Source organism: Catharus ustulatus, chromosome 3, assembly GCF_009819885.2.
Source record: "Catharus ustulatus isolate bCatUst1 chromosome 3, bCatUst1.pri.v2, whole genome shotgun sequence".
In the NCBI taxonomy this organism is placed as follows: domain Eukaryota; kingdom Metazoa; phylum Chordata; class Aves; order Passeriformes; family Turdidae; genus Catharus; species Catharus ustulatus.
The window spans coordinates 112,583,344-112,596,224 of NC_046223.1; the positions used below are offsets into that span (position 1 = coordinate 112,583,344).

The 12,881-nt window shown below is 44.5% G+C and overlaps 2 protein-coding genes across 9 annotated transcripts in view; one reads left to right on the forward strand and one right to left on the reverse strand.

Annotated features, from left to right (window-relative positions):
* The first annotated feature begins 1,379 nt into the window (after window positions 1-1,379).
* FAM228B (family with sequence similarity 228 member B) lies at window positions 1,380-11,584 on the forward strand. 2 transcript variants are annotated; one of them, XM_033054129.2, is made up of 6 exons: window positions 1,380-1,509; window positions 5,041-5,136; window positions 7,064-7,135; window positions 7,780-7,977; window positions 9,779-9,856; window positions 10,246-11,584. In XM_033054129.2, the coding sequence occupies exons 2-6, from the start codon at window positions 5,053-5,055 to the stop codon at window positions 10,267-10,269; spliced, it is 456 nt and encodes a 151-aa protein (XP_032910020.1). In that variant the 5' UTR covers window positions 1,380-1,509; window positions 5,041-5,052; the 3' UTR covers window positions 10,270-11,584. The 2 variants fall into 2 exon arrangements, with proteins under 2 accessions (XP_032910020.1, XP_032910021.1); XM_033054130.2 differs by lacking the exon at window positions 7,780-7,977.
* Window positions 10,868-12,881, reverse strand: part of ITSN2 (intersectin 2) — an 80,332-nt gene continuing 78,318 nt past the window's right edge. For all 7 annotated transcript variants that reach the window (XM_033054126.1, XM_033054124.1, XM_033054125.1 and 4 more), the window contains one exon: window positions 10,868-12,330. In XM_033054126.1, the coding sequence (XP_032910017.1) occupies window positions 12,173-12,330 (158 nt within the window). In that variant the 3' untranslated portion in view covers window positions 10,868-12,172. The remainder of the gene's footprint in view (window positions 12,331-12,881) is intronic.

The window sequence follows — 12,881 nt, forward strand, 5'->3', positions numbered from 1 at the left end:
TGCAGGAATGAGAATTCGGTGGTGCCTCTTAGCAGACAATCTGCACAGCAGCTGCCAAGCACAGCATAGAGGAGATGTCCTGTTCCTGAATCAGCAGCTGTGGGGAAATCGCTCTGCTCAGATGAACCCCACTCTTTGTGCTCTCACTGTAATGATGTCACACACCTCCCTCCCAAAGTCACCTCCTCCAAAGTGTGACCATCCCTCCCTGAGCACACACTCTCTGTTTTATTAACTGCGTCTTTGAGAGCAAAGTGAGGGAATTTTACACCGATTGAGAACCAAAGTATGTTTGACTAGAGTCACTCAAGCTTCACCTAATGTAAAGAAATAGTGTAACAGTGAGTTAAGAGGGGGACGAGTTAGGAAAGGCTCCGCATAACTTCTGGGATCGGTTGATGGACTGATCCTGGCTTTTCCCACGTGGCCACACCTCTTGGGTAGGATCCCTACTGTGTGCACGTCGATTATCTCAAATTTTCACTGGTGATCAGAGTCTGTGTATCCCTTCCAACTTGTTCTTGCAGTCAGTGCGCTGCCAGTGACAGTCTTCTGTGATCGATGTATTTGTTAATAAAGGTTGTTATTCCTTAAACTGCTCAGCCTGAGTCCTCCACTGGCTGGCAGAAAATGGCAGCGGATAAAAATAACAAAATTAATGAGATAGAGGCTAAGAGCGTGGGGAGGAGGTCTTTCTGTCCCCACTGATAGAAGGGGTTTGACTGTGACACGCTGCTGTCCCAAATCCCTGGACAGGTCAGTGACCCCACCCTGGGCACAGGGGGACCCCCGTTCTGGGGCATGGCATGGGAGGCTGCTGGGCACGAGGGTCTCGTCTGGCCTGGGGCACACCAATCAATCGCAATAACACATTTTAAAAACAAAGGGCTTGAGGAAACACCCCGCCTAATAGCACACGGTTATTGTGAGACCTGTGTGTCAGTGCAGCAGTGCTGGGGAAAAAGCCCTGACATTTCCCTCATCTGATGGTATCTCTGGCTGATTGCAGTTTCAAATTTAGTGTCATGATCAGCACTGCCGGGGATGTGTGAAATCTTGTGATACGATTTAATGAATTTTGGATTATAAACCAGGGAGCCTTACTACGCCGGCTCGGGCTCGGGCTCGGCTCCGCTCGGCTCGGGCTCGGCTTGTCTCGACTCGACTCGACTCGACTCGACTCGGCTCGGCTCGGTCCCGTCCGACCCGACTCTGCTCGGCGGAGCTGTCCTCGCTCCTGATTGGCTGGTTTACCACGCGCTCCCTCTCTGATTGGTGGGAAGCCCTGCCGGCGGGAGCGCGCGCGTTGGGGTTGCCATGGCAGTGCGGGACGCTGCGCGGCCGGGCGCGGAGGGATCCGGTCGTGCCGCCGCCCCGTCTGTCTTCGCGGCCCGATCAGGGCTGCCGTGACGTTGTCCCCACGGGTTGCTGTGTCGCTGTCCCCACGAGTAGCCGGGTCCCTGTCCCCACGGGCGGCATCGCCTCATCCCGAGAGGCTGTGGGTGATGGGTGAGGGTCTATTTTTTCCGGCGGAAGGTCACGAAGGGGCGGTGTGACAGTGTGAGGGTGCCCCAAGGCGCGCCGCGCCGCCATTTTTCCCTCAGTGGGGCGGGGCCGTGCGGGGCGGCTTTGGCTTCTATTGCTGCCCTGTTTCTCCGCCCCTGGGCGTTCCTGGGGCCGTGTTCACTGTCCCCAGTGAGGGACCCTAGCTCGGGGATGGCAGGTGTGGATCTTTGCTTCCCTGGGGCCTGCGGGCCTCGCCTCAGGACCGGGCAGGATGCGGGGCAAGCCCGGCCCAGAGGAGGCTCGGCCTTTCCCTTTCGCCGGCCTTTATCCCATCGCAGCCTCCGAAGTGCAGGGCCCGGCCAGGACCCTCGGGGCATACTCACATTACCTGTTAGCTCAGCACTCCCAGTGTAGAAGGTTCTGTTCGCAGAGCTGCCCTGCTCGCTATGGAGTCTGGTTCTCTTACCGTTCTCTGTCCCTGCACCTGAGGCAGCGAGGGGGGACCAGGGCTGTGCACCTGCAGGGTGACGTCCGTGCCATGTGAGCCTACATGGCTGAACGGGATTTTGAGAGGACTGAGCCATGTGTGAGGGCGCTTATTTTTGTCACAGAGTGATTACAATGTGATTCCTCAAAGCTGCTGCAGAGCCTCGTGTTTGGGCACAGAGAGTGTGAATTTTAGCAGGTGGGTGTTTGGGGAAGAGCCTTGTTTTACTGAGGAAAGAAGAGAAACGTGTCTTTAAAACTTACTGATACAGAGCTACGCTGCTGACAGCACATAAACACGCGTGTTTATCTAGCAAGGGTTTCTAGGCATGGTTATCCTCAGGTTTAATCATCATAGAATGGTTTGGGTTGGAAGGGACCCTAAAGATAATTTTATTCCAGCTCCCTGCCATGGTCAGGGACACCTTCCACTAGACCAGTTTGCTCAAAGCCCCACAACCTGGCCTTGAACTCTTCCAGCAATCTGGCACAGTGAAACAAATGTCTTAATACAGAACAGCCAGCCAGCTCATGGGATTTGGCATCTGCAGACTGCAACTGCTAGATTGACTAAATGCTTGTTTTATCCACTCAGATTCTGGAAATCCTTTACTCTATTTCTGTCTAAGCCTGTGATTACACCTGTAGTTTCAAGACCTGCAAAACAGCTGCTGTCTTCTATCTGCCTTTGCAGAGAGGAGAGTTGGCATCTCCTAGCAAGAGTCAAAAAAAAAAAATAAAAAGAAAGGTTTTAAACTCAGTAGCAGCCTGAGTTATGAAGATTGTGGGGGCAGGGTTGAAATCTGCAGCTGGAGTCTTTTATCACATGAGGGTTCCTGAAGGCAGATTGCTGCAGAAGCAGATTTTCTGTGTTTGCTCTTTTATCTCCTCTGGGGTCCCAATTCTCTGAGGAGGTCAAACACCTCCTCTGCTTTGTGCTCAGTCTTTCTTTGTGAGATAGATGGAGTCTTAGTACTAGCTACTAAATATAGATAGAAAGGGGGGTAATGGTTGAAGCTTTATTTGTTTTACTTGTTTTACAAACTTAGAAATATTAAAATATGTATTTTCCTCATCTCAAGCTTGTCCAGGGGTTTACAGCATCCCTGTCTCAGAAGGAATTCCAGAACTGCTTGGAGTTGAAGGAAATCTGTAAATGGTGGTGTGACATGGGAGCCTGTGACACCTGTACGTGTAGGGGGGATGTAGTGCTCATAGGAAGGTGTGTTGGATTTTTCTAATGCCAAATCAATAGCACATCAGGTACCCAAATCTCTTCAGCCCTCACTGTTTGCCTGTTAATCTTGTGTCAGAAATTTGGTCTGTGAGGTTTGCTTTTCTTCACACTAGCACTGGGACTGTGCCTTTCTTTCTGTGTTCTCTATTCTTCATACATATATTTGTAACTCTGTCACCTGTTGTACCAGTAGCTAGCTTTCCCAGTACTGTTCCATGGCCTTTCCTTAAGCAGAAAGACAAAAGAAATTCCAGAGCTCCAAGCCCCAGGGGCCCAAGGGTCCCTGCTGTCTTGGTTCTAGCTGGGAATCAAGTCCAAGAACAACTCTTTGAGATACATTCTCATGGACAAAGTACAGCCAGTGCTGAAGGGGGGCTCCAGAGAAGGGGCTTGACCTGGGCGAGAATTGCATCACCAGTTGTCCTCCTAACTGGTGCTTTTTATCAAGTATGCTCCTTTCCTAAAACCTATAAAATTTACCTCTGGAGGTAAGGTGGGCTTTTATGGACATCTTTCTAGACATCATAACTGCCTCTGAAGGCCTTGAAATAAAGATCCCCTTTTATATTGCCTGCTTACTAAAATTATCTTGAGTTTCATTTCCAGGTTGGGAAAAAGGCAACAGGACCAGGTGACTTCCTGAAGTCCCTTCCAGCATCTACTTTCCTGTGGTTTCTGACTCTTTCAGTCAGAAAAGACAGGAAAGTGTTGCTGTGAGGATGCAGGAATATCCCAGCAGATGTTTTTGTCAGTAAAAGAGCAGGGAATATAAAATGAAACAAATAAAAATGTACATTACAGGTTTTACCTTGAACTGATGGTAAGAAATTTGAATCTGTACTGCAGAGAGGTAAGTTGGAAGACAGATATTGTCACTAAAGTGCAGGATTGGACAGAATAAACTCTTAAGTGTTGTCTTCTACCAAAAACAAAAAGTAAAAAAGTTCTGTGAACACCTGAGAGTCTTTGCAGATTCTTTTAACTAGATATTGCTAAAAATAATTGCCTATCAGTGTTGTTTTGGTTTTTTGGGTTTTTTTTTTGTTTTTTTTTTTGGTTGGTTTTTTTATAATGAAAGATCTGTCTGAAGACTTGGGGTCAGTATCTCTGCAGAAATAAGCTTTTCTTTTGTTCCATTCTTTACCTAAGTGATGTTGTGAATCCATTGTTGCCTGGAAGCAGTGTGTTTCCAGTGAATCTGAAATAAATAGGGGTTTAAATAAAGGTTCCTGTAAAGGCCATTTTGCCTCTGTGGTTCCAGTGTCTCTGTTACAAATAACCAGGTATCCTGATGCACATACAAGAGGGAAGATGGAATTTTCTGACTGGAGCTGAGTTAGCACTTCAGCACGAGTTTCATCTGGTAGAACTAACTTTAAAAACCAGTAAAATGTAGCCATCCCTGGAGTGGGATGTGGCAGTTACTTGAAAGGGGCTTTTATGTGGTTGAAAAAGGCACAAAGGAAAGAAGTAATAGTCTAGAGGTGAAATTTGATAACTTTGAAATGTTTCCAAAGCTGACAGGCATTTCCAAATAGTTTGTCAATCACTGTTCTTTAAACAAAATGTGCTGTCCATGGTGTGTGGAGATGAGGACAGACAGTCCCACCAGAGGCAGTGTCTGACTGTAAACCTGATACTTCATTTCTCTGCTTTAGTTCCTGTGCCAGGAAAATGCTGCAGGTGTCAGCAGTTAGAAATCCTTTAGAGATTTTTTAATTGATTGGTAGGAATTGTAAGAAAATTTAGTTTTTGATGTTAATACAATAATTTTATGTTGTTTTGACAGTTTTATTGTTTTTTTTTTCCAGACTAATCCAACCATGGGTAGTGTGGACGGCTCAGAGGGTCCCTGGCTACAAAGATTTGCAAATGGGAAACCTGTGAGAAAACCCAAGCCTTGGAAGGTGAGTGACCCCCAGCATTCCTCAGCTGTGAAGAGCACAGGAGAGCAGTGTCTGTACTGGGTCCTGTATTGGAACTGGCCACCCAATCCCACTGAAATCCTGACAGTGTTTGCTGGGCTGTCTGTGCTCCCAGACTTCCATCCCTGGCATGTGTCTGACCTTATCTGTGAGCCCTGAGCAGGACCTTTGTGCTTCAGTCTGTCCCTCCTCAGCACACTCAGAAATGGGGGTTGAAGTTGTATTACTTCTTACCATTCCATCTCAGTTTGTGGAACCTGGATGAGAACCTGATCTTTGTAAAGCAGATTGTCTTTTTATGCAGACCTTTTCCTTTCTTTACATTTACCCAGAGGTTCTCCTCAGCACCAGCAGAGTGGCACAGCCAATAATCTTGATTGCAGCAGACATTTTGGGAAGGAAAATATTGGCAAAGATTGGCTAACACAGAAGGAAGGGCTTCTATTGCATGAAGGTGTGAGTGGAGTGATGAAATGGAAGTTATGAAGGGAAGAATGAAAAATGGTTATTTGCAAAATTCAGTAAAATCTGAGAGATGTTTGTCATGGAGAAGGAGAACAAGGAATTCTGAAAATAGAACAGATTCAATGGGTTTCATTGAGCTCTTGCATCTTTTTGAGGCAGCTTTATTGAATTACTTGAAGTTTGGTGTGTGGAAAAGTTTCCCATAAACCTGAAACAAGCTTGTGATTAGTCAGAATCACAGACTCATGGAACAGCCCAGGCTGGGAGGGACCTTGGAAGATCATCTGGCCCAGCGTTTCATGGGAAAGAGACACCAGATGAGGGTATCCAGCTCCCTGTTCAATTGCTCTTTGAAAACCTTCAGTGGTGGGGTCTCCACCACATCCCTGGGGAGGTTGTTCAGTGAATGATTGATCTCATGGTAAAAATTTCTTACAGTGAGATGAAACCTCTGCCAATGCAATTTGTACCTTGTACCCCTTGTCCTCTTGCTGTGGCTGCTGGTGAAGTGAGAGCCTCTCTGCTCTTTGTAGCTGCCCTGTGATGAGTCTGCCCCTGGGCCTGCTCTTTTCCAGGGAGAAGTGACTTCATTCCTTCAAAGGACACCCAACTCTTTTGGTTCTTAAGGATTCTTCACATATGTATTGTTCCTGAAGGAAAACTCTTCTCCAGTTCACCAGTGATGGTTCTGAGCTGGAGTGATGGCCATGTCTTTGTGCTGCTGTTATGGTGCTGGCTTTAGAAAGGATCTGTGACTATGTGAAGTAAATTCATTAGGCATAATACAACATACCAGTTGTTTCAAATAGTAGGATGAAAGGGTATTGAAACACTCCAGAAATTTAGATTTCCTCTTTCTCATTTGGTTCTGGTAGAATTTTTAATACTTCTTGTCTCTTTCTTTCTTGATGTGATGTATGATGTCCTGCTCATCTCAGTGTGATAAACCTTTGGGAGTGTGGAGCTAGTCAGCAGGGCCAAGGCAAACATGACTGGAAACTACACTGTCAATTGGAATTAAAAATCAATATTAAGCACAGGGAGTAGCAGCCTAATATTCCATTCAATGCATAAAATGCATTCCATCCCTAAATGAGATTTGGTCTGCATTGCCTGTACTCCTTATCTGGAGTGCAGGAGTTAGGGAGCCACTTTGGCACAGGTGAGAAACAGTGGCAAGGATGAAGTGTTTGGTTGTGGTGAGGAGCAGCCAAGGAGGTCTGAGCATGTACATTCCAGTTCTCATTCCAGTTTTTCCAATGCTCTTCTGTTGCTACTTAACCCTACTGTTCAGAGCAAATCTTGCAAGGATTTGCCAGCTGGGTTGTGGTATAATGTGCCTTTAATCACGACACTGGTAATTATTTTGAATTCAAAAGTAAATCTAACTCCTACTCAGAAGTCCTGCTTTCACCTCATGTGGGCTTTTTTCATGTTTTGTTAGGCAGCAGCTGTTCAAAGCCGAGACATCATTGCTTCTGTTCAGTGCATCTTGGACAGAGAAAATTTTGTGAGGGTAAGAAGCAGTGCCTCTTTTCTCATTTACTGTGTGCTTTCCTGCTTGTCAGTACTTTTAGTTCCTAAACTGATTCATGAGAAAATGTCAATTGCCTATATTCTTGAAAAACTGATTTAGAGTTATGAGCTTTCCACTCTCCTCTGGATAGGACTGAGGTAGTAACCCTAAACGTGAATCCCAGGTGGCTTGAACTGCCTGTTAGCACCTAATATTTGTTCTGTGGGTGTGGTAGTTGGTGACAGTGGTACTGTGAGCAAAGGGCGGGAGGGTTGCTCTGATCTGATCCAGCCAGTGCTGCAGGGAAGGTCCTTCTGCTGCCTGCCTTGCAGAGTCTGATGCTTGCGGCCCCTGCTCTGCAGGGATTTCAGCTCAATAACCTGACGGGAAAATTAGCCATTTTCGGCCAATCTTGCACCACAGCTGCAGAAATTAAGGGTCTGAATGCCAGAGCTCTTGAAAGGGCAAGCTTGGAAACAAGTGGTGGGAAGTGAAGCGAGGGAGGAGCAGAAGGAAGGGCTGGAAAACAGATGCCTTGGAGCAGTGAGCAGTCGGATCAGCCAAGCTGTAAGCCTTCATCTGTGGAATCTTTACTGTCATCAGCCAGTAGTTTATATGGTTTTATTTTCCGTTTCTTACTTAAGGAGGTGGACAGATATTTGAGGCACAATGATTTCCTTAATCTGAGAAAGAAAGAGCTTCTGTACAAAAAATATCTTGAGGATGTTTCAGAGCCATTTGTGCAGAAAATGAAGGACCGGATGGACAGCCAGTCACAGAGAGAAGTGCAGAAAAGGAGACAAGAACAATTATCTCAATATTTAAACTACTGTACAAAGAAGGTATCAATGAGAAACACATTTCTGTCATGGAGAGGGTTGTATACAGAGGGTTGTGACAAGGTCAGGGGTTTATCTGTTGTTTCCTGTCAGTTGAGTAACCTGGAGTTCAGATATAACCTGCCTGTAACTTACTTTTCCCAAGGACCTCAGCAATGGTGATGTTACAGCTGTGTACATCCACCAGCAGCTGTGAACAGCAGCACTGCTTGATGCAGTGAACATGTGCTGGGGTCTGAATATGGTGAGACACCCTACAGAGGTTTGTTTCCCTCTGTGGGCTGAACCATTTAGTGGCAAAACCTTGAGCTCTGTCAGCTGAAACCAAAGGCTGAGTGAGCAGGGTGTGGGCTGCACTCTCATGTCTCAGGAGCTCAGCTACAGCAGTACTGCAGCTTTGTTGGCAGAGCATAAGTGAAACGATTTTGTGACCTTGGATGCTACTGATCAAGCCTCATAAAAGAAAAAATATGGGAATGGGAAGAGACAAACAATTTTGTTAAGTCTGCATGCAGGTAATGGATTTTGTAGTTCTGTGTGTTTCAGTATTCACAAAAATTGCAAATTGCAGTCACTGTAGAAAATACTTGTTAGTTTTCTTCCTTTTGCCCTTAATTGCACACCACTCTTGATTATCAGATCCAACAACTAAACTTTTTTGCATCTCATCAGTGGAAAAAAAAGAGAAAAAAGCAGTTATATCATCTACCACAAAAATAATCCTTTATGAGAGCAGGCACTTGTTGTCAGTGGAAACCACTGCACAGTGGAGTTGTGAGACTGTAAACAAGCTCCTCATCTAGAAATGAAAATATCATGAGAGCTGTGTTGTTTTCAAGAGACCAAACCATCTTTTTCAAAGGCCTGATGAGACAGACCCATACATTTATTTAAACTGCATGGAACCAGTCCTACTGCTGAAGTCCTGGGGTTTAGGCTGTGTTGGGTGTATTGTATTGTATTAACCGTGGCAGCATATGATGAATTTTGCAGAACTTGAGACACTTGTGTGGGTTGGTTAGTGTGATTAATTCTGGATGTGTTTTCCCTTCCCTCCCTTCTTTTTGCCCATTTTCTTTACTCTCTTCCCTGTTATCAGGCTTTTCCTTCACCTGGCAGTGTTGTTGATGAGATGGAGCTGTTGCCTGGACAGGTGTGGGTTCAGGTCTTTATTCCAATGTATCGATGGGAAAGCCAGCTCATGGACCCAGACTTGGAGCTGGCATCTTGCAGATCAGTGACCTGCCTAAGGCTGTGGCTAGTGAGGGCTCACTCACTCCTGTTTTTTCTTTCCTTTTTAATATCTTTTTTTGCTGAAATGACAGAATATTTTGAGTTGTAAGGGACCCAGCAGGATCATCTAGTCCAACATTAAAGTGAGTGGCCCATTCTGGGATCAAACCCATTACTTTGGTGTTACTAGCACCATGCTCTGACCAACTGAGCCCATCTCAGGGTTTCCTTCTCTAGAAAAACATTTTCAATTAAAAAAAAGTTTCCATTGTCTTGACTGTCCTAGTTAAGGTTAGCATTTTAGCCTGCAATTATTTCTGGATGCTGCATGAAATATTTTTTTATGCATTTATGCCTGTGATAAATTAAAATGGATGGAGGAATTTTCCTGTTACAGTTCAGTCACTTTCTTTCTGAGGTGCAGTGTATGAAAATTTGGGAATTCTTTTTTCAGCCACCTCTGGTGCTGTGTTATGCCATGCCAGGCTCTGTCCCACCCAGGCTGGCTGCTTTCACTGCTATAACTACCAACAGCTTCTGAGACCTGACCCGGTACCTGCTTCTCCCACAGGGCTATGTGTTTTTGGATGAATATGACCCATCAGAGTACGATCCATTCTTCCAGAAGATGTGCACAGACTCCTGGAAGGTGAGAGGAGGTTTGGAGTCCCACTTTGACCAGCAGGAAGTTAATAGAGTGTGTTCATGATGTGCTGCTGGGGGCTGCTCTAGAGGAGCACATTTGAGTTTTACTAACTCACTCCTACTGCATTTAAGCCTGAGTGTTGTCTGAACATGGTTTTCACCAGTAACAGCCTGTATCTTTACTAAGCCCAGTTTTTGAGGCACAGTAGCAATGGCAAGGGAAGGTTTTGTTCCTCATTTCAAATCTATTGTGGCAGCACAGGGGGATGTCCTGTCTAAGGAGGGTTGGAGAGTTCCCAGACAAGCTCTGTGTGTGCTGTGTAAAAGGAAATAATCTGACAGCTCAGCTGATCTTTACAGAAGCATGGCTAAAGTTTTTCTTTCTCTTTAAAGGATGGAAGTCATCAACCAGCATGACAGAGACCCAATGATGTCACCTGTCCTCCAGCTGATCACAGCAGCAAGCACAGCCTCAAAGGTACCCTTTACAAAATAGGTTACATGCACTGCTAAAGCAAGTGAGAAGAGGCCAGGTCTTTGGGCAAACTGCAATAAACTTATTGTCTTAAACATGTAGTTCTGAAATGTTGTTACCCAGCAGGCAAAGAAACGTCTGAGATGCTGCTCCTCTTGTTGCCAGATCCAGTTCAGTGTTCTACATGCCAAAACCTGTTATTTTAGCAGGTTTAACTTGGGCTGAGCTCAATAAAGACTGCGGGTATTCTCTCCTGGAGACAGTGTCCGAGCAGTAAATGAAACTTTTAACATACATCACAGGTGTTTTGAGAAGGCAGGAAGAGGAGATGGGAAGTGGTGTACAAAACATCTGGTGGTTTTTGGAGAGTTGGTGCTGAGCAGCAGCTGCTGCAGTGCCCTCAGCCCTGTCCCTCTCCTGTGCCAGTGCAGTCCCACCTCCCTGCTGCTGTGGCTACTCAGCAGCTCTGGGCTCAAAGCCCGGAAACAGGATTTTCTCTGTTCTCCAAACTCCCATTGTACACACACAACCTCTCAAGAGTTGCCAAGAGTTGAGTTTTATTTAGGATTAGAAATACTGAACCACAGAAAACTGTTAAATGTAACAGAGGTTGACTCAGTAACAGGAGGGTGCACAGATGGTGACTGGTGGGAAACTGCCAGACTTGAGGAGGAATTTCTGCACCCATGGAAAAGAAGGGCACAGGCTGCTCAGAACTGCATGCTGTGCTTCTGCAACAAAGCAGTTTAAAGGAGGCAGCAAATGGTTACAATGTATCAAATATTTATAAACAAACTTACTTTTTTTTTTTTTAAACCATCCCTGATTTGGTGCCAAGAGAAAGGTTTTGCTTTCAACCACTTCATTTTACAGTTTTATATAGGGGTGAAGTTCCCCAGAGCAAACCCTTTAAACTTGTAATAAACTTTCCTTGAACAAATCCTCTAAGTTTTTCTCATTATTTCACATTCTCCTTTACAATAAAATATACTTTTTAAAAATCACTATGCATCAATAAACATCTGTAGACAAGTTAATAAACTTATATTTTACTCTCTATATACATGTTGGCAATGTCAAAGCTTCAAGATTCACATGGAGGTCTGCAAGACCAAGGAAATGTACACAAATAACTTATATTTAGGAAAAAACCTAAAGAGCTGAACAATTTTGCCACATTGTTGTGGGTCACAGTATTTAAAATATTCTTTTCTAGTTATTCTTCACAACCACATTGTCTCAGCAGAGAATGATAAACAGAAGCAGAAAGAAAAATCAAGTAGCAGTTACTGATTCCAGTGCAGAACTAAAGTCAAGTAAAGAAATACATTTGATTCTTAAAAGAATATACAATATATTGGAGACTTCTCAAGTGCTAAGGCTTCTTCAGCATTTAACCATTAAAACTATCATCCTGAGATGGGAAAATTCCAGTGGATATCACTTTTTAAGATTTCAAATGGAATGATTCTAGTGCTGAGCTTAAACCATTCCTCAGTCTGTCTGTCAGACTAAGTGGCAAAATATACAAACAGCTTGGTGCCACATTTCTACATAATACTTTTTATGGCCCTGAAAATGGAAACATTGGCATCCAAACCCAAGATATTCCAACATAATAAAAAGGCACTGACCTACAGTACTGTATTTACAGTAACATTTGTGTTTGCATAGATCAACAACAACTTGGAACACTGCAAGGAACTAAGCACAACCAGGAACTAAGGAACTACAAAAGCAGCAGGAATTCTTGCTTAGTAACCAGCATGGGACAGGGAACCTTTTATCAAAAGATGTTCAGGCTGTCAGCTTCAGTTGTCCTTCATAAATTAAAATAAAGTGTTCTTAGGGGAGTGTTTTCTGATCAAAGAGCTGCAGGTCAAAGCGCACCCACACTTCTCCTGTTGGAACTTCATGCAGCAGTAAGTGTTTTGTTGTGGGGCCTTTGGTCTCTTGTTCTGTTCTGATTTTTGCTACTGGAACTTCAGTGCGACCCAAAAAATCTGTGGGGCAAATGAATACAGAATTTCATTAGGCAAAGATACTGACCTTAGAAAAGCTGAGTGAGTCAGGATAATGCTTTAAAAATACTCCTAGAAAATACCCTTTCAGAAACACAATTTGAAGTGTTCTGCAGTTTCAGAGCTGGCTGATCAGTTAGGAGCTTGTTTACAATCAGCTGAGGTGCTCAAAGACAATAAGAAAATCAAACAGCCAACTTTTAATTATGCTTATCCATCATGCTTTTCACAAGAACAATGACCTTCAACAATTACTACTACTGCTAGGCTTACAGTCCTATTCAGAAATCACACACCTTCTGTGTGGCTATTTCTAACATGACACCTTTGTGTGTGTGCATTAAAATGTTCACCATGGGCTGAAAAACAAGACTCAGCTGTCCAGCTGGGAGAAGCAGCCAGCCAAACTTATATTAACTCACAGGAGAGAAGAGTGAGCTATGGTTACACACAAAGCATCTCAGGTCAAGGCAGTTCCCTGCAAATTTGCAATAATTGACTGTGTGTCAGAGCCCTGAAAAAGCACTTAACCT

Coding starts and splice junctions, on each gene's coding strand:
- FAM228B (XM_033054129.2), top strand. CDS start 5,053: ATGGGTAGTGTGGACGGCTCAGAGGGTCCCTGGCTACAAAGATTTGCA. Junction 7,136..7,779: donor ACAGAGAAAATTTTGTGAGG/GTAAGAAGCAGT, acceptor TTCTTACTTAAG/GAGGTGGACAGATATTTGAG. Junction 9,857..10,245: donor TGTGCACAGACTCCTGGAAG/GTGAGAGGAGGT, acceptor TTCTCTTTAAAG/GATGGAAGTCATCAACCAGC.